At 36.1% G+C, this 21,927-nt stretch overlaps 1 protein-coding gene across 2 annotated transcripts in view; it reads right to left on the minus strand.

Annotated features, from left to right (window-relative positions):
- The window catches only part of MANEA (mannosidase endo-alpha), a 43,348-nt gene that overhangs the window by 4,822 nt on the left and 16,599 nt on the right, over positions 1-21,927 (minus strand). For both annotated transcript variants that reach the window (XM_037039291.1, XM_037039289.1), the window contains exons 3-4: positions 13,542-13,651; positions 698-774 (exon numbers count right to left, since the gene is read on the minus strand). In XM_037039291.1, coding sequence (XP_036895186.1) covers positions 698-774; positions 13,542-13,651 — 187 coding nt within the window. The remainder of the gene's footprint in view (positions 1-697; positions 775-13,541; positions 13,652-21,927) is intronic.

Raw genomic sequence — 21,927 nt, forward strand, 5'->3', positions numbered from 1 at the left:
AGCGAATGAATGCTAACAATTCACTTACCATAGACAGTAATTATGTACTAAAAATGAAGGTAACCATAGTTTATACACACTGTTCACCTTCCCTGGGGAGTCAGTTGTATAAGTGTAATTATTAAAAATGCATTTCAATTTTGTACATGAGGAAATGAGATAGTGGGTATACTAAGATGTTACCAAACAAGAAATCAACGATCTTCTATTGAGGTACAAATGCTGACTAACACCTTGAAAGGCCCACTTTCCACAGGACGATACAAACTGCTTTTTTCCTATCAGTGGTAAACAGCCCACTGCTGCTGACAAGGTTCTCTGTGAGAGTATGGCCACTGCCATAGACTGTTACCAGTCACACCCTTGAACAAAATGAAGTTGTATTAATAGATTGCTTGTAATCAGACTAAATATAAATAAAACACTAGATGTGGGCCCATGACTATAAAAGCAGTTCACATTTTATTATCTGAGCCTGCTTTTAAAAAGACAGAACTGTATCATCATAAAACTTTAAAAATAATACAATTTAAATTGTTGGTATAAGGAAAACATAAATAGCCTAGTAAACAAAGTAAAGTAATAAAGACAGTCTTTATTCATACAGAAAAGAAACTGTAAGGAACTTCAGAAATGTTTCTCAAAATGACTGCAATATTCATTACAAAATTAGTTTATAGACACAGAAGAAACTCACTTGTCTATAATATATTTGACATTTTCATACATGTTTTGATCATCTCGATTGCTGTATGGTTCGATGTGAAAAGTGACCTAAAACAAAAACATTGATATGTTGTTAGAGATTTTTAATAGTAACAACACTAAGAACTTTCTCTATTAAACAATATGCTAATTGTTTTATACATTTTATGTCAGTTAATTCTGACGATGCCATAAGGTGGTTACTGGTACTATCCTCACTTTCGAAAGGACACAATTCGAGTTGGAACAGGTGCTGCAACTTGTCACACGCAGCCAGCAGGAGGCAGTGTGGGTCATCTAAGCTCACAGCTCGAACGTTCAGCCACTGTGAGCTACTTCTTCCTGTATTCCTCTACAGAATAAATATGGATATTTCTATATTCAAACACATCTCTCTCTTTTTTGGTCATAAAAATGAAAACATGGTCTAGAAAAATCTGGATTCATTTTTCAGATGTGATCAAGTATACATGGAGTCAATGTCAAATGCCTTTAAATAACAAATTCTTCCATACAACTAAAATAGCATTTTACAAAATAATGTTATGTTTAATTTGTACTATCAATATCCACTAGTACTATAAAGGGCAATAACTTTCAGAATGCTTGTTATTATTGACATGGTTTATATTTCTCTGTTATAATAGTAGAAAGCAGTAACTAGAAATATTTTTTAAATATTGTGCACAGAATATTCCACCTTTTTACACTGAGGTAAAATATAGTGTTTAATAATACTACCAAAATTTCAGGTGTTCAGCATTGTAATTCAATATCCATTTTGTGTTCCCCACAAAAAGTCTAGTTTCCAATTTCCCCATTCATTTGATTCCCCTTACCCATTTTGCCCTTCCCTTCTGGTAACCATCAATCTGTTGTATCAATGAGTTTTTGTTTTATTTTTATATTGTTTTATATTCTACATGACTGAAATCATATTCTACACCTTTCTCTCCATCTGACTTTTCACTTAGCATCATACTCTGGAGATCCAGTCTTGTTGCAAATGGCAATATTTCGTCTTTTTATGGCTAAGGAGTATTCCATTGTGTAAATGTACCACATCTCCTTTATCCACTCAACTGTCAATGGACACCTGTTTCCATATCTTAGCTACTGAGATATGCAGTAACAAACACAGGGGTGCATATATATATCTGCAAATTAGTATTTTCATATTCTTCAGATGAATACCCAAAAGACAAATTGTTGGATCATTTGGTAATTCTATTCATTTTTTGAGGAACCTTCATACTGTTTGCCATAGTGACCAACAACTTATGTTACCATAATGACCAACAACTTATGTATAGGGTTCCCATTTCTCCACATCCTCTCCAATGTTTATTTCTTGTCTTTTTAATAAGAGCTATTCTACCTGTGTTAGGTGACATCTCAGTGCAGTCTTGATTTGCATTTCTGTAATTAGTAAAGTTGAACGTCTTTTCACGTGCCTGTTGCCATCNGAACCTTCATACTGTTTGCCATAGTGACCAACAACTTATGTATAGGGTTCCCATTTCTCCACATCCTCTCCAATGTTTATTTCTTGTCTTTTTAATAAGAGCTATTCTACCTGTGTTAGGTGACATCTCAGTGCAGTCTTGATTTGCATTTCTGTAATAATTAGTAAAGTTGAACGTCTTTTCACGTGCCTGTTGCCATCTGTATGTTTTCCCTGGAAACATGTCTATTCTGGTGCTCTGCCCATTTTTTAATCAAATTTTGTTCATGGTGGTGATATGAATTTCTTTAGATATTAATCCCTTATTGGAAATATATGCATAAATCTTCTCCCATTCAGTTGGTTGTCTTAATACTTTCTTGATGGTTTCCTTTGCAGCATAAAATCCTTTTAGCTTGAAGCAGTCCTATTTGTTTTAGTTTCCTTTGCGCCTTTGGAGTCAAATTCATAAAAACGCCACTAAGACTAATGTCCACTAAGTTTATTACTGATTTTTCTTCTATGTATCTTATTGTTTCGCATCTTACATTCAAGTCTTTACTCCATTTTGAGGTAAATTTTGTGTATAGTGGAAGATAGTGGTCTAGTTTCACTATTTTGCACATGGTTGTCCAGTTTTCCCAGCACCACTTTTAGAAAAGACTTTCCCCATTGTATGTTCTTGGCTCCTTTGTAGCAGATTGGCTGTCCTTATACGTGTGGGTTCACATCTGGGCTCTTAACTCTTTCCCATTGGTCTGTAGGTCTGTTTTTGTTTTTCGGCCAGTACCATACTGTTTAAGTTACTATAGCTTTGTAGTATAGTTTGAAAACTGGAGCATGTGATACCTCCAACTTTGTTCTTCTTTCTGAGGATTGCTTTGGCTATTCAGGATCTTTGTGGTTCCATAAAATTTTAGGATATTTTGTTCTATTTCTGTGAAAAATGCCATTGGGATTTTGATAGGGAGTGCATTGAATCTGTAGATTGCTTTAAGTAACACGAACATTTTAACAATGTCAATTCTTCCAATCCATGAACAGAGTATCTGTCCATCTTTGTGGGCTTCTCCAATTTCTCTCAACAATGGTTTGCAGTTTGCAGTGTGCAGGTCTTTCACCTCCTGTGTTTAGTTTATTGCTAGGTAGTTTATTTTTTATTGCAATTTTTATACTCATATTATCTTGAATAATTCTTTTTAGATGCAAATTATTTTTCAAGTTTGTTTCCATTTTATATAAAAATGACACCATAGCGAAGCAAATGTGTCAAAATGAGTTTGTTTTTAATGTTGCAAACTATAAATGGCATTCTGCTTTTGTAAAATTCAGGTCAATATATGTACAGTAATTAAAAAGCCAAGATTAGTACACAACATTTAAAATTTTCACTCATATATTTAAAAAATTTTAATTGTAGTAAAATTACTTGTATACTTAAGTAATGATGTGATCTAGCCACCATTTCTCTCTTCCATTTGCCAAAATATATCAGACCAATACTAAAAGAGTTTTTAATGATGACAGAATACTATCATTGAGAGTTGAACAACATGAGGGTTAAGGGTGCTGACCCTCTGGTGCTTTCAAACATCTATGCATCTTTTGACTTCCCCAAAACTTAGCTGTCCTTTGGGGCCCAATGGGGGACTGGTTCCAGGACACCCCACAGACACCAAGTTTGTAGATGTTCAAGTGTTCTACATAAAATGACAGAGATCAATGCATACAGCTGGCCCTCTGCATCTGTGGATTCACAGCTGTGGATACAAAACGGTACAGGTGTTTATCCACAAATAGCCGTGTGAAAATGGATCCATGTAATCGAAAGGTTCTTTAAGAGTCAACTGTACATATAAAATCAGATGCCTGCCTTATCTCTAAGTCAAGGAATAAGATTCATATAGATATTCCCTTATTTCTTGCTTCTAGTTTTGGCCTTGCCAGTGTCTATTCTGCAGCAAAAGTGCACTTTCTAATGTGAAAGTGATCCTGAAGACTGACTTCAACAACATGGAAGCATACAACTTTCCTGATATTTATATCCCCCTTTTTAATCGAAGGATGGGACATTCACACAGGAGTAAAAGCACTAAACTAGTATCTGACCTCAAGAAAGCAGAGAGGAGTCCTGCTCACCAGTGCAGCCTGAAAGAGACAGACAGATCTCTAGATGGGCCAGGAAAACAGAGGAAGAGCCAAACTGCCCGGTCACCTCTTGCCACTGCTGGGCAAAAACTGGGTGAGTACGAACCTGGACAGGAACTCACGTATTAGAGAGAAAACTTAAAGAAGTCTAGTCTTCCCAAAGGGGGACTCCAGCACATCACTGGAGGGGGGGGGGAGNAAACTAGTATCTGACCTCAAGAAAGCAGAGAGGAGTCCTGCTCACCAGTGCAGCCTGAAAGAGACAGACAGATCTCTAGATGGGCCAGGAAAACAGAGGAAGAGCCAAACTGCCCGGTCACCACTTGCCACTGCTGGGCAAAAACTGGGTGAGTACGAACCTGGACAGGAACTCACATATTAGAGAGAAAACTTAAAGAAGTCTAGTCTTCCCAAAGGGGGACTCCAGCACATCACTGGAGGGGGGGGGGAAGAAAAACACAAGTCTGGGCCCAGTGGAGGCTGTTGGGGAAACCCTCCCAGCACCACACCTCTGCCCAAGAAAACACTGAAACGAGCTGATTTATGTGATAAAGGTGATCTATCCCATGGGGAAAAAGGAAGGCAGTGAATGCTCAGTTATCACAGCTAGATGGGATGCCACTAGAGGAATCCATTCTCTCTACTAGCACTTGGAATACTACGGTGAAAGTTCTATAACTGGAGGGAGGGGATATTGGGAAACAGGCAGGTAAGAATTTCAAAAGGTGTTAAAAGGATTGTGTTTAGCAGGAAGTCCAAACTGGAATTACTCAGAATACCAGCCTGGGAGTACGCTACTGCAGCTGCAGGCAGCCCCATGCACTCAGTGCTAAACCCACACCTATGGCAGCTCCTTGTATGGGCTGCCAAGTGCCACTGTAAGAGCGAGCTTCAGCAGACAGAGAGCACTCTCAGGAGATGCAGAGTTGAGCTAGTGACAGCTCAGTGAAAACAAGAGATGTACTTCAGATTTAAGGACAGACATAAATTCAGTGTGAAGGGATGGAAAATATTTCATAAAACTGAAAACTGCAGAAAATATCAGATTTCAAAATAGAGATTTAAAAAGGGTAGAAAAATGAAATCTCTAAGTAGAACCTGTTCACTTTTTAAGAAAATGTTTTCATGTGCTGTGACAATGGTATTGTATTTTAAAAGTATTTTTGTGTTTCCCCTAGTTTTTTTCTCAATTAAGTATCAACAGATCTTTAGTATTGACTGTATTTATGCAGATCACATTTAATTTTTTACAAAGTGGTTTCTCAGTGAGCAAATATTATTTGTATATTTCCTTTATAATTTTGTTGGAATAAATATATCTCTATTGACTATATGCATATACCTATACACACACACACACACACACACAGACATTCTACTAAAAAAAAAAAAAGGTCAAAGACATAGGAAGATCCTGAACTTGCCTCTTCCAATGGCCATACCAAATCTATAGCTATATATGGAACAATTTCCTCTAGAGGGGAAAAAATGTAAAAACTGCCGATGCAACTCTTTCACATCAAACAAGAGGGAACCCACACTGAAGCAGGTAGGAATGGCCAAAACATAATCTCACTTTAAACTCCTCCCACATGGCACAGTGACCCACAATTAGAAGGAAATTCGAAACCTGGAGCTTCTTCCTGAAGAGCAAAGGGTTCATATCCCACAGTGGGCAACCTAATTTTAAAAAACAGCATCTGAGAGACAAGCCCCCGAAACATCTATCTCTAATGACCAAAGGGGCCTATGCCCAGGAAACCCAAGGAACTGTGGTGAACTGAGAAAGAGCCCTCAAAAGGGCTTATGCTCAGACTCACCTGCCCTGGTGGCCCAATACAGAAGCAATCCTTGTAAAAGTACCCAGACTTTATATGAAAGAGACTCATTTGCTAATTTTACAGCACTGCTCTGTGAAACAGAGTCCTGCTGGGACACTCTTGGGGAAAGGAGGCTGGCAGGCACCATCTTCCTACGTGCCCTCTTGCTAAGGCTGGTGGATGCTATCTTTTCTATTCTTTCTGCTTTCTTCCTTTTCAGGTGGGTACTGTCTTTGCACGTGGACCCAGCCAGGGAGTGCCACCTTTGCGCTTTCACACAGTAGTGCCCCAAAGTGACAGTATCTCCTGGACGGGATCTTCTACACACGTCTGGTGACCTGTTTTCTGTGGCTACCCCCCAGGGGACAGACACCTCTTGATCACCTTGCCCTGGAGGCCAGAGAGGTTGTGTTCTTGGGTCCCATGGGCCTGTAGCAACTAGAGAGGCAGTTCTCATTAGACCGCCAGTCCCAGGACACTGTAACGGACAGATGAACGAGGCACATCCCCAGTGTTTCTGAGAAAGAGGCCTAGTTGCTTGTCCAGAAGCTTTGGCCTGAGGGGCAGGTTTGGCTTGTGTTGCTGGGTACAAAGGGAACATAACAGACAGGTCTAGTCTGGCTACCATCACCAGGCACTGGAGAGACAGAAGACTGTAACACATCCCCAGCCTTCCTGTGAGAAAGGCAACCTTGCTTGACCTGGAGCAAGCCTGGCACAGATCTAGGGGGCCTGAGAAATGCTCTCAGGGACTGTAGGCCAGAGAATGCCATCATTGTGCTCTCCTTCTGCCTCAGTACAGCTCACTGGTACCTCCCAGAAAGGAGCTTACACTTGGAGATCTAGTTTTCATGACTGCCACTCAGGCAACACCTCTAAGTAGCCAGGCTTGGGTGGCTGATGGGGGCGTACACTTTTGCTTCCACAATACTGCATACATTTGCATTCTTCAAAAGATGCTGCCCAAGGGTCTGCCTTAAAAATAGCCCGAATCTAGTGCTGAGACTCTCTCCTATGGGAAATTAACTGGTCTTGGCATACCCTGAACTACAGTGGTTATTAAAAGCAGATTGCCTGTACAATTTAAAAAGGGGGGCTTAGAGACAATGAAGAGCTACAGCACAGTAGGTCAAACTCATATACAAAGTCAAACATTCAAACATTCAAGACTAGGTAGCTGGTAGCTGTTTCATCTTACACATAGATACAAACACAGGGCCAAACAAAATAATGAAATACAGAAATATGCTCCCAATGAAAGAAGAAGATAAAACATCAGGTAATAAAATAGAGATAGGTAACTTATGTGATAAAGAGTTCAAATTAGTGATCAAAATGTTGTTTACAAGGCTTGAAAGAATGATGCGTGAACCGGTAAGAACTTCAATAAAGTGATAAAAAATAAAAGGAAGTACCAAACAGAATTTAGAGAGCTAAAGAATACAGTAAGTAAACTGAGAAATGTACTAGAGGGTTCAACAGAAGACTAGATGAAATAGAAGACAGAATCAGTGAACTTGAAGACAGGATAGAAAATCTCACCCAAAAATGGTAGCAAGAAATAAGAATTAAAAAAAAGTGAAACAAAACTTATTTAAAGAAATAACTAAAAACTTCCCTAATCCGAGGAAGGAAACATTTCCAGATTTTAAAAAAGGCTAGAGAATTCCAAATTAAATGAACCCAAAAGACCCAGAGAAAGATGTATTACAATTAAATGTCAAAAGTGAAAAAAGAGAAACTTAAAAGCAGCATAAGTAAAAACAAACAAACAGAAAAAAAAAAACCCTGTTATATAGACAAGGGAATCCCCACAAGACAAACAGGAGACTTTTTTCAGCAAAAACTTTGCTGGGTGGAAGAGAGTGACACAACAGTCAAAGTGCTGAAAGAAAAAAAAATTCCAACCAAGAATACCCTGCTAGCAAAGATATTCAGAACTGAAGGAGAAATAAAGACAAGCAAAAGATGAAGGTGTTCATCACCACAAAACCAGCCTTAGGAGAAATGCAGAGACTTTCTTCAACTAAAAAGAAAGGGCTATAAATTGTAACAAGAATATATTTGAAAATGTAAATATCCCTGGAAAAGCTAAATACATAGTAAAGGTAACTGATCAATCATTTATACTGCTGGTAAGAAGATTAATGGCAAAGGTTATAAAAATAACTAAAATAACTAGTTAAGAGTACACAGGATAAAAGATGTAAAATATGACAACCAAAATATAAACTGTGACTGGGGAGAGTAAAAACATACAGTTTTAGAATTAGTTCAAATTTATTTTACAATCCTAAAATAGGCTGTTATAACAAATATAAGTTGTTTATGTAAGCCACATAGTAAACCCAAAGAAATACCTTTAGTAGACACACAATAGGTAATGGGGAAATAATCTAATCATACCCCTAAAAAAAGTTATCAAATCATACAGGAAGAAACAAGAGAAGAAGAAAGGAATGAAGACATCACAAAATAGTTGGAAGCAAACAAAATGGCAGTAAGTAGATACCTAGAAACAACTACTTGTCATGTAAATAGAAAATCTCCCATCAAAAGACAGGTTAAATCGGTAAAAAAAAAAACAAGGCCAATTTACATTCAGATATAAAAACAGTAACAATCTAAAAGTGAAGGAATGGCAAAATATATTTTATACATATGAAACCAGAACAAACTGGGGCAGCTATAATTATATCATACGAAAGTAAACTTTTAAAACAAAGATTGTAGTAAGAGGCAAAAAAAAGAGTTGCATAATGAAAAAGTGGTCAATTCAATGGGAGCAATATAACATTTGTAAATATTTACAACATAACAGCACCTACTATAAAGTAAATGTTGACAAACCACAGAGATCAAACAGAGCAGTACAATAATAGTGTCAGACATTAACACCCCATTTGCATCAAGGGATAAATTATCCAGACAGAAAATCAGTAAGGAAACAACAGCCTGAACCAACATTAGGTCACACAGGCATAACAGATACATGCAGAAGTTTCCATCTAATCACAAGAGAATATATATTATTCTCAAGTGAACATGGAACATTCTCCAGGATAGATCGTATGTTAGGTGGTCAAAACAAAACTCTTAATTAAATTTAAAAGACTGAAATCAAAGCAAGTAGAAAATTTTAGATCACATGGTATGAAAGTAGAAATCAATCACAAGAAAAAAAGTTTAAAAATTCACAAATATATGAAAATTGAAAACATGCTACTGAACAATTGTTCCAATGAGGTTGACAAAAGAAACACCAAAAGTACCCCGAAAAGAAATGAAAAGGAAACTATAACACACAAAAACTTATGGATGCAGCAAAAAAAAAAGTTATGAGAGATACTAAGAGTTGACAGTGATAAACGTATACCTCAAGAAACAAGTAAAGTTGCAAATAAACAACCTCAAAGAAGAATGAATGAAGCTCACAGTAACCAGCAGGAAGGAAAAGACAAAGATCAAAGCAGAAATTAAAGAAATAGAAATAAAAAGCAACAGCAAAGATCAATAAAACTAAGAAAAGGTTTCTTGAAAATACTGACAAACCTTTAGCTAGAAATAAAAAGATGGTTCCTATAAGTAAACTCAAAAATGAAAGAAATGTTACAACTGAACTACAGAAATACAAAGGATCAAAAGAGATTATTAGTATTTATACTTCAGCACATTGCACCAACTGGAAAAAATGGATATATTCCTACACATAATCTTCCAAGATTGAATATGAAAAAAATAGAAAATCTGAACAGAATGATTATTAGGTAAGGAGAATGAGTTAGTAATCAAAAACTTCAACAAAGAAAAGTCTAAGACCAGACAGATTCACTGGTGAACAACAACTGTACTGAACAATTAATCTAATTTTTCTTTTGGAATATTGCATGTATTTTCATCAGTGAGATCAGCCTGTATATTTCTTGTGTTATCATTTAGTTTTTGAACCAGACTGTGCTATCACTATAGAATCAATTTGCAAGTTCTGTAGTAGCCAGTATTCAAAATGACTACCAATGCTCCCCGTTTTCAGATATTCATGACATGTACAGTTGATGCCTGCACTGTGACAGCATTGGTTTATCAGTGGATAAACCAATACAATAGAATAGAAGTGGTATTAATTCTAAGATTAGCTCAAAAAAAGACTCATCATTCACTTTGAAGAATCCAGAAAGCACAGGTAGTCCTAAAGAGAGGCTTACATGGTAAAGAACTAAAACTCCCATTTCAACAGTTGAAAGAAACCCAGGCCTGTCAACCACCACATGAGAAAGTTGGATGACTATAGCACCTGCCAACGGCTTGACTGTAATCTCATGAAAGATCCTGAAGTACACCTACCTATCTAAGCCACTTCCAGATTCCTGACCTTTAGAAATTGTGTATGATAGCCCTGGCTGGTGCGGCTCAGTGGACTGATCATTGGCCTTGAACCAAAGGGTTCACGGTTTGATTCCTAGTCAGGGTACATGCCTGGGTTGTAAGCCAGGTCCCCAGTAGGGGGCATGTGAGAGGCAACCACACATTGATATTTCTCTTCCTCTCATTCTCTCTCCCTTCCCCTCTGTCTAAAAATATACAGATAAAATCTTGAAAAAAAATTGTATATGATAAATGTGTGTTGTTTTAAACTGCCAAGTTTAGGGGTATTTTGCAATGTAGCAATAGAAAACAAGTAAAGTTTCCCACATGATTAATAGTTCAAAATATCTATAATAAGGATGCTCACCAAGATCAGGAGAACAACTCACAGACAAACAGAATTCAGACAAAGTGAGAATTTCAACAAACAGAAAATGTAAGAAAGTACTTAACACAAATGATGGAATTGAAGAATAAAATAACTGTACTAAAATATACAATAGAGAAAGAATTTGGAAACAAGCTAGAAAAAATAGGAGAAGGAATTAATGAACTCAAAGACAGGGCAATGGTACTCATCCAGTCAGAGCAGCACAAAGTTAAAACAAGGAATAAAGAAGAGACAAGATAAGTTAAGGACTTGTGGGACAACATCAAAAAGGCCCAACATTTGCAATATAGGGATCCCTGGGTAAAAGGGGCAGAAAACATATCTGAAAAATTCTCTAGTATGGGAAGGGAATAGGCATCCAGATCTAGAAAACCCAGAGTTCCAAATAAAATTTACTGAAAGAGACCCACAACAAGGTAAGTTATAATAGTCAAAAGTTAAAGGACAGAATCTTAAAAGAAGCAAGAGAAAAAAACAGTATGTTATAAACAAAGGAACCCCTATTATGTCAACAGAAGTGGCAAGATATATATAAAGCACCTTTAAAAGAAAACTTCCAACCTAGAATACTCTACCCAGCAAAGTTATTGTTCAGAACTAAATGTGAAATAATGATTTTTCCATAAAAACTTTCTAGACAAGTTCATGAATAGAAATGCTAAAGGGACTACCTTAGCTTAAACAAAAGGCTGTTAATTTGTAATAGGAAAACATAAAAGTATAAGTCTCACTGGTATAAGTAAATATACAGGGTTCAGCACAAATAACACCCGTTTTTCTTACAAAATCTTTTATTACAAAATCATAAGCATGTAATTCTATAACATAACAATAGCATACTTAAACACACCATATGACAATTTAGGTGAAAGGTACACATTAAAACTATAAATTATTACACCCATATTATCACCCTACCAACCACACTCAGGCAGGTGTTACTTCTGCCAGACCCTGTATATTAAAATTCAGAAAAATCTAACAATGTAAAGGTGATGATTTAATCACTTATAAAGCTAGCATTAAAGGACAACCAGTAAAAGTAATTACAATAATTTGTCACTGGAAATAAGGTAAAAAGATGTAAAAGAGGGCATAAAATACACAACTTTAGAGTCCATTCAAATTTAATTTGTTATCAACAAAACACACTCTTACAAATATAAGTTGTTTTATGGAAGCCTCAAGATAACCAAAAAGTAAAAACCTATAGTAGATACACAAAAAATCCAGAGGAAGGAATATAAGCCAACTACTATAGAAAATCATCAAATCATAAGGGAAGAGAGCAAAAAAAGAACAAGAAATTACAAAAAGCTGTAACACAATTATATCAGCAAAAGTCCATGCCTATCCATAACTACTTTAAGTGTAAATAGTGTAAATTCTGCTCCCTCTAAAAAAATTAAATGAATGAATGAATTAAAAAATAAAAGACCTATCTATATGTTAACTACAAAAGTCTCACTTCAGATTAAGGACACACACGGTCTGAAAATGAGAGGATACAAAAAATGACATTCCATGCAAATAGAAACCAACAGAAAGCATGAGTAGTTATATTAGATAAAATAAACATTAAGAAAAGTCTGTAATCAGAGACAAAGAAGGTCAACATATAAAGGTGTAAATCCAGTAAGAGGATTAACACTTCTAAATATTTATCCAACCAATATAGGGACATCTAAATATAAAAAGCAAACATTAACCAACTTAAAAGGTAAAATAGGCAGAACCAACATAACTGTAGGAGACTTTAATCCCCCACTTTCATCAATTGATGAAATGGATCTTAAATGATTCATTATACTAGATGCAATTAGCAGACGTATATAGTACACTCTATCCAAAAGAATCCAAATACACATTCTTCTCAAGTACACATGGAACATTCTCCAGGACACAAAACATGTCCCCAAAATTTTAAGAGTGAAATCGTGTTAAGCATCTTTTTGGACTACAATGGTATAAAACTAGCCATTAACTACAAGAAGGATACTGGAAAACTCACAAATATTAGTATGTGGAGATTAAACAACACACTATTGTACAAACAACTGGTAGTACAACTTCTCTGGTTAGAGAAATAACCAGAAAATAAATTTAAATATATCTTGAGAAAAAGAAAATAAAACGGAACTACAACAACCTAAAAAGCTTCTGCACAGCAAAGGAAACCATCAAAAGGCAACCTACCAAATCGGAGAACATATTTGCAAATCATACAATATATCTGGTAAAGGGGTTACTATCCAAAATATATACAGAACCTTAGGTGGGGGTGGAATAGAATGTGTAAAGATGGTAAAAGGTACAAACTTTAGTCATAAAATTAGTAAGTCCTGGGATGTAAAGTACAACATGGTGACTATTAATTAATACTCTTAGCACTGTACAGTTGCTAAGAGAACAGATTTTATAAATTCTCATCAGGAGACAAAAAATTATTATTCTGTATGGTGATGGATATAAACTAGACTTACTGAGATGATTGTTTCACTATACATATAGTTGATATATATAATATATAGTTGATGTGTGATATATAATATATAGTTGATATATAATAATTGATACATACCTATCAATTATATTGAACACCTGAAACTAATATAATATGACATACAATTATATCTCAATAAAAAGTAAAATATATAAAATAAAATACCTTTAGATTATATTTATGAGCTTTATCCAAAATAGTTGGTACCAAGTCATCAGTAGGTACTCCATTCTCATCATGTGACCCGGGTGGGTACCAAGACAGAGCTAGTACACCTAACAGAAAAGACCAAAAACAATAAAAAAGATGAATACAGAAACAGGAACAACTACAAGTATTCTTTTTTTGAAAAAGGTATGAGGAGAAACAGAATAAGAATTAAACATTTAATAAAAAAGAAAAATCTTCACTTAACACTGTTGTTACATTAGCTAGATACTACCTATGGTTGTTAGATATTTTGTATAGCCAATTTTATGAACTCTTTAACAGGCATCAGTAACTTTTAATTAATAGATTCTCACTTCCTAGAACAAGTTCTAGGTTTATAGAAAAAGGGCACAGAAAGGACAGAGTTCCTGTATACTCTCCTTCTACCCAATCCCTCTCCACCCCACATACAGTTTCTATTGTTGACATCTTGCATTAGTATGATACATTTCTTACACATAGAGGGAAGGCCCAGCACAGCCCACAGAGAATTAGAAACAAGATTGGTTAGTTTGAAAAAAAGCTGCCCTGGCTAATGTGGCTCAATGGATTGAGTGCCAGCCTGTGAAGCAAGGGGTTGCTGGTTCAATTCCTAGTTAGGGCACATGCCTGGTTTGCGGGCCAGGTCCCCAGTAGGGGGTAGGCGAGAGGTAACCACACATTGATGTTTTTCTCCCTCTTCTTCTCCTTCTCTCTAAAAATGAATAAACAAAATCTTAAAAAAAAAAAAGAAAGAAAGCTTACCCCTTCCCAAGCCCTGGGTAATATAATCAAAGCTTAACAAAGGCTCAGGGCTTGTTCATTCGCCTGTTCTCTCTTCTTGTGGCAGCCACTGGAGCTAAAGTGGGGGGCAGACCAGGCCAGAGTACAGCTGGGAGCAGAGACTATGCTGGACTACCGGAGCCCTGAGTGATGTGATGGCATTACAGTTCTGGATGCTGACCCTCCTGGTGAGTGCCCACCAGGTCCTGCACTTCTGCTACAGCAAGATGGAGCTGAGCCACCTGGTTTTGGTGTCTCAACCAAGAGGCACTGGCACCTGGAGGCAGTCTTTTATTTCTGTTCCAATAAATCTTACCTCTATTGCTCATATCCTCCTATAAGTGAATCCCAAAATGCTTTGATTGTGACTCTATGGAAGAATCCTATTTCCACTGGCAACACCATGGCATCTCATCAATATTATAACGAAAAGATACCAGGCAGAACAAAACACGTTATTGAGGACCTGCCGTACAATGCTAATGATTGTCACTCATGAGGTCTACAAAAAGAACATCCTAGGAACCAAGCCAATGATGGTTCTAACCTGAAAATGGCTGGACCATTTACAATGGTAATGAATCCTGCACAGTAACCAGAAAGATTCCTCTAAAATGCATCAACCAAGTATCACTGGTAAATAAGACCTATTACTACGTATTTCTACCATTCCAGTTCTTAATGAAAAGTGATACTCTTTGATATCCATTCTTAGAGTATGAGTGTGTTAAATGCACAGCATGTCATACTGACCGTGTCATTCCTGCATATCACGGGACCTTCAATATAATCGATACTCAATTTTTCCCTATTAAGTTAAATAATGCATTGAAGCAGGATAATAGTTAAGAAAGCAAGATATGAAATTAGATGGACCTGGAGAATCAAGTCCCAATTATGTCACTTGACAGGGGTTCACCTTTATAATATATCATTTTACTTAAGTTTTTATATGTGTAAAATGGGAATAAATTCAGTTCATAATGTAAAAGTCTGTTTTAAAGAAGTATAAATGAAAGAATGCATCACACAGAGTAAGATGCCCCAAGAATAATTACATAAAATGATTAAGAAGAAGATAGTAAAATAGGAAATGAATTTAGATATCTTTAACTCCACAGAGCTTGTGATAACTTCTGTTACATATGGGAAACTTAATGCTTCTTTAAAATATCTCAAACATTCTTTCAAACTAAAGATTTATCAGAGAGAAAGGCAAGCCCATTTCTAGACATAAACACTATTAGCAGGATACAGAATGACATGAAAAATTACAAGGCACATAAAAAACAAGAAAAACCACTCACTGCCAAAAGAAAGCAATCAATAGAACCAGATGCAGGCATGAAACAAATGTTCAAGTCATTAAACAGGGAGCGTAAAATCACTATGATTACAACGACAAAGGGTCTAACAGGAAAGAGCCAATATGTAAAACCAGGTGAAAAACTGCAGAGATAAAAGCTATAAGAATCAAATAGAAATGCTGGAAATGAAAAACACATTTTAGAGATGAAGAATGCCTTCAATGGACTCATGGACTGACTCAACAGAGGTGAGGAGTCAGGTAACTTCTGGCAAGTCATATGAGAAGTTACTGAAATGAAATATAATGATGAAAAAGATTAGGGTAAAAACCCACCCCCACACACAAAACAACACAGCCAATATCTCTTGCATCATAGTTGTCACACACTTATAATTGGAAACTCGGACGCAGAAGGTTATCATTGAAGAAATAATTGCTAATAACTTTGAAAAGTTGAAGACAGACACAAGCAACAAATCTAAGAGAATATTAAGGATAAACACAAAAAACCCATAATGTATTTAAACTACTAAAAATAAAAAAATCTTGAAGTCAAGGACAAATATATACAAAAAATTAACATGCAAAAGAATTTTTTAAAAAGTACAGCATACTTCTCCTCAAAACCATGAAAGGCAGAATAAGATGAAGTAACATTTCTAAAATTCCAAAAGAAAACAAACAACCCGCCCCAAACCTGCTCACTGACAACTCTGCCAAAGATATAACATTCAAAATATCCAATACAAACACAATACTGAAAGAATTCATTGCAAGTGGATCTGTACTACATGACTATTAAAGGGAAATTCTGAGGCTGAACAAGATTGATACCAGACACACTGAGGTCTTCTATAAAAAAATGGGGAACATTGGAAATGTAATAAGTGAAGGTAACATTAGTTTGTTTTTGTTTTTTTACTTTTAATTGCTTTAATAGATAAATATTTAAAGCTATAGTCAGCCAACTATGGTTCGTTCACAAGCCAAGTCTTTCCCTCAGCAAGACAAGTCTTTTATACCTTTGTTTGCATATGGCTTATAACCACCTTCACACGGCAATGCCAGAGTTAAGTGGTGGTAAAGAGAACATGTGGCCTCTAAAAACAAAATTACAGTCATACCCCAGTACTCACAGACTTCAGACCTCATCAAACCCTGTGCTCATTGCATTTTGATGAGAAAAAAAAAATCTCAGCCTTCAGTGTTTGCTTGGGACTCATCACGCTTGCTAGAACTTGTTATCAGTCATGACACTGCCCCATAAGAGAAAATGCTTCATCATTCATCGTTTGTTCTCCACTCGATGGTTTCAGCACTCAACGAGTTCCAGAACAAATTAACAAGTACCGAGGTATTTATTAGCTGATCCTTTACAGAAAATACTTGCCAATCTCCAACCTAGAGCAACAATATATTTCTCTAATAGAAGAATTAGGATGACAGTAGCAAAAAGTATGGGAGAGAGAAATTGGGACTATATTGCGGTGAGATCCTCATACTACATATGTAATTTGATTGGCTCTAGAACAACTTAAGGGCTAGGAGGCACCTATCCCTGTGCAGTCAAAAATTCAAGTATAACTTCTGACTCCCCCAAAACTTACCCACCTACCTGGTACCCACGGTTATGCCAAAAGACTTCAACACTGCTTTATCAGTAATTGATTTAAAAAGTATTGTAGAAAACTGGCAAGGATAGAGAACCACTGAACAATGCTATAAAGAACTTGAACTGACATTTATAAGGTTTCCGTCCAACGGGATCAGAATGCATGTTTGTTCTTCTTCCAGAAAATCAACGAAACCAAATGTTGGTTCACTGAAAGCATGAATATTAGTGAACTATGGGAAATATAGCCGAGAGAGAGAGAGAGAGAGAGAGGGAGAAAGAAACATTATCGAAAGCAGGAATGAAAGAGATAATATCTATACAGACTCCATATACTTTAAAAGCATAATGAAGAAATAATACAAACAACTCTTTAAGTCAGTAATCAAAAATTTCCTGACAAACAAAAACCCCAAACCCAATGGCTTTACAAGTAAATTCTACCAAACACTTGAAGAAGAATTGAACCAAAATGTCTCAAATTCTTCTAAAAAACTTGAAGGAGCGGGGGGAACACTTCCTAACTCACTCTGTGAGCTACCATTCCCTTAATGCCCAAGTCCAAAAAGAAACTACTACAAAACACACACCACTCTCTTTATAAACACTGATACTAAAATTCCCAACAAAGTATTATCAAATCAAATTCAGCAGCACATTAAAAAATTATACACCACAACTAAACGGGGCTTATTCCCAGACTGTAATAAGCATGGTGCAACACCTGGAACTCTATTAATGTCATACATCACATTAACAGAATGAAGGGAAAAAATCATCTCAATGGATGCAGAAAAAGCCTCAGAAAATTCAACACTCCTTCATGATTAAAAAGCCAAAAAAATTAGGACTAAAAAGAAAATACAATATAAGCTATATATAAAAATCTGCAGAGAACAGCACACTCAACAGTAAAAAGACTGCAAGCCTTTCCCCTCAGATCAAGAAGGCTTCAGAATGCCTGCTTTTGCCACTTCCATTGAACACGGTATTGGAATGGTAGCCAGAGTAATCAGGGAAAAAAGTGAATGAATGAATGAATGAATGAATGAATGAATCCAAACAGGAGAAGAAGGCATAAAAGGATTTATTTGCAAATGACATGACCTTAAATGTAGAAAACTAAGGACTCCATTTAAAAATGCTAAAAGTACTAAGTACCAGTAAATTCAGCAAAGGACAGGACACAAAGTCAACAAACAAAAATCAGATGCATTTCTATACACTAACAATGAATGAATTGAAAATAAAATAAAAATATAATTCCAATACAGTAAAATTTTAAAAAATAAATTACTTGGTAATTAAATGAACCAAGGAGAACTACAGACAAGGCTGAAAGCAATGAAAGAGGACACACACGTGCGAACACGCCCATGCCCATGGTCTGCAAGAATCTGGTGAAAATGTGAGGAGCTCCACTGGCAGAACAGGCTAGCACATAGCACTCATACAACGTCAGCAGTACTCCAAGTGACCAGTGTGGTCCCTACCAAAATCCCAGTGTTTCTGCATAAATAAAAGTATCCATCCTGAAATTCATATGGAATTTCGAGTGACTCTGAACAGCCAAAACCATCCTGAAAAATGAGAACAAAACTGGAAAACTCACACTCACTACAAAGAACAGTAATCAGCGCAGTGTGGCTTTGGTATAAAGACAGACATACAGACCCATGGAACAGATTCTAGAGACCAGAAATAAACCCTTGCTTGTATGTTCAAATCGTTTTGACAAAGTTACCAACTCCATTCAATGGGGCAAGCATAGTCTTTTCAACAAATGGTGCTGCGAAATCTGGATATCCACATGCAAAGGAATGAAGGTCAGCCCCTTGCTAACACATACAAAAATCAACCCCAAAATGGATCATAGATCTAAATGCAAGACCTAAAACAATAAAACTGCTAGGAGAAACACTGGGGGAAAAGCTTCATGACACTGGGTTTGGCAATTTGGATGTGACACCAAAGGCACAGGTAACACATAAACAAAACTCCACAAAAATGTAAGCACTTTGTGCATGAGAAAACATTATCAACAAAATAAAAATGCAACACACTTATTGGATACTTGATTTGCAACAAAATATTTGTAAGTCAAATATCCAATAAGGGCCCTGGCTGGCGTAGCTCAGTAAATTGAGCGCGGGCCTGTGAACCAGAGGATCGAGGTTCCATTCCCAGTCAGGGCACATGCCTGGGTTGCAGGCCGGTTCCCTGCAGGCCAACTCCCAGCAGGGGACGCACAAAAGGCAACCATACATTGATGTTTCTCTCCCTCTCCCCTTCCCCTCTAAAGGTAAATGAATAAATAAAATCTTTAAAAAAATATCTAATAAGGGATTAATACCCAGAATACAGAGAGAACCCCTACAACTCAACAACAAAAATGCAAACCGCCCGGTTAAACATGAACAAAGGACTTAAATGAAAATGTCATAAAATATATATACAGATGTCCAATAAGCACATGAAAACATGTTCAACATCACTCATAATTAAGGAAATGCCGAAGAAAACTAGGAGATACCACCACCACCCCATATCCATTAGGATAGTTACTCCCCATACCCTGCCCCAAAAAGAACAATTGGTGGCAAGGATGTGGAGAGACTGGAATCCTTGTGCTTTTTTGGTAGAAATGTAAAATAATATAGACACTGTGAAAAAGAATATGGCAGATCCTCAGAAAATGAAAACCAGAGTTACCACATGATCCAGAAATTCCACTTCTGGGCATATAATGAAAAGAACTGAAAGGGTATCAAAGATATATCTGTACACCCATATTTATAGCAGCATTATTCACAACAGCTAAAATGCGGAAATAACCCAAGCATTCATAACAAAATGTGCATACATGCAATGGAATATTATTCAATCTTTAAAAAGAATGAAATTCTGCAATATGCTACAACACAGATAGACCTGCATTATACTAAGTGAAATAAAGCAGTCAGGAAAAGACGAATACAAGTGTGAGTCTACTTCTATGAGGTACCTAGAGACAAAATAATGGACAGAAAGTAGAAAGATGGTTGCCAGGAGCCGAAGGGAGACAGAAATAGAGTACTATTGTTCAATAGGCAGAGATTCAGTTCTGCAAGGTGAAAAGCTATGGAGATGGATGATGGTGATGAATGCATATATTTACCATCATTGAATGTACACTTAAATGTGGTCAAAATGGTAAATTTTATGTTATGCATATTTTACCCAAATGCAAAAAAAATTAAGAAAAAAACAACAAAAAAAGAAAAGATCATGTCAATAAATACAGGAAAAAAGTACTGGGTAAGATTCAACATCATAGAACTCTCAGTAATAGTAACAGAAGTAAACTTCTCTGACTTGAAAAGTGACATTTATAAAAACTCTACAGCTAACATAATACTGGTATAATAAAAGACTTCTTTACCATTAGCTCAGAAATAAATTGAGGATTTCTGCTCATAATATTACCCCCAAAACACTGAAAGTTCAAGGTATAGAAATTGAAAAGAAAGAAATATCTCTATTTGCATTCAATCTCTATATGAACAAAGAATCCACAAAAATGGTCCTAGAGTTAATAAGTGAGCTTATCAAAATCACAAGATACAAAATTTGTATTTCTATGTACTACTATGGAAAACAAATAAAAATTTAAGAAATAGTATCATTTATAATAGTGCCCCACTGAAAAAGAAATACTCAGAAATCAATGCAACAAAATATGTGCAGGATTTGTACACTGCAAATTACAAAAATCTTTTTAAAAGTTAAAAAAAATCAAAACCCTACATAAATGGTGATACATCGTATTCATGAAATGAAATGCTGCTTTGTTATCGTTCAACATTGCTAATTCAACTCATTATTTTTAAAATTGTAACTTCCCCCATATTGATCTATATATTTGAGACAATTCTATTCAAAATTCTACCAGGATATTTTGAAGATTTGGACTAATTGATATGGGTAGGCAAAGAAATGATTATAGCTAAGCAATTTTGAAAAAGAACAAAAAGGAATCATCCTACCTGACTTCAAGACCCATTACAAAGCCATAGAAATCAAGGCAGAGTGGTATTGGTGACGTAAGTCAACAGGTTAGAATACGTTCCTGAGATAAACCCAAGTAAAAATACAGTAATCCGATTTTTGAAAAGTGGAAAACAACTCAATGGAGAGCGGCCCATCTTGTCAACAAATGAAGCTACAACAACTGTCTACGCCCACACTGCAGGCTTAGCAGAAAGGGGGCATGCCCACTTTCCAGAGATAGAAACTATTTAGCTCAGTGTCTACAGTCCCATAAAAGATGACATGCTTTCATGGAAAAAAAATTGAAGCATACAAAAACAAACAAACATGAAAACCCAACACACTCCCAAGAGACAAAGCAATCACTAGAGCTAGACTCAGGTATCACCAGCAATATGAAACTGTCACCAATCTATAATTATAGATATAAATTTAAATTTATGTTTATACAAACATAGTAAAAGATAAATTTATGAAATTTTGTGAGATGTTAATAGGTGCTTTTTAACATCAAAAATCTAATTCATCATAAATTCTATTTCCCATACTTTTATGTACAAATTTTAAAGGCAAGAGTTGCAGAAATGAGAATTGTGGCTGTATGAAAGCATATTTTCTGCCTTCAGAAA

Source organism: Sturnira hondurensis, unplaced genomic scaffold, assembly GCF_014824575.4.
Source record: "Sturnira hondurensis isolate 20B ecotype Veracruz unplaced genomic scaffold, ASM1482457v3 Scaffold0025370, whole genome shotgun sequence".
In the NCBI taxonomy this organism is placed as follows: Eukaryota; Metazoa; Chordata; class Mammalia; order Chiroptera; family Phyllostomidae; genus Sturnira; species Sturnira hondurensis.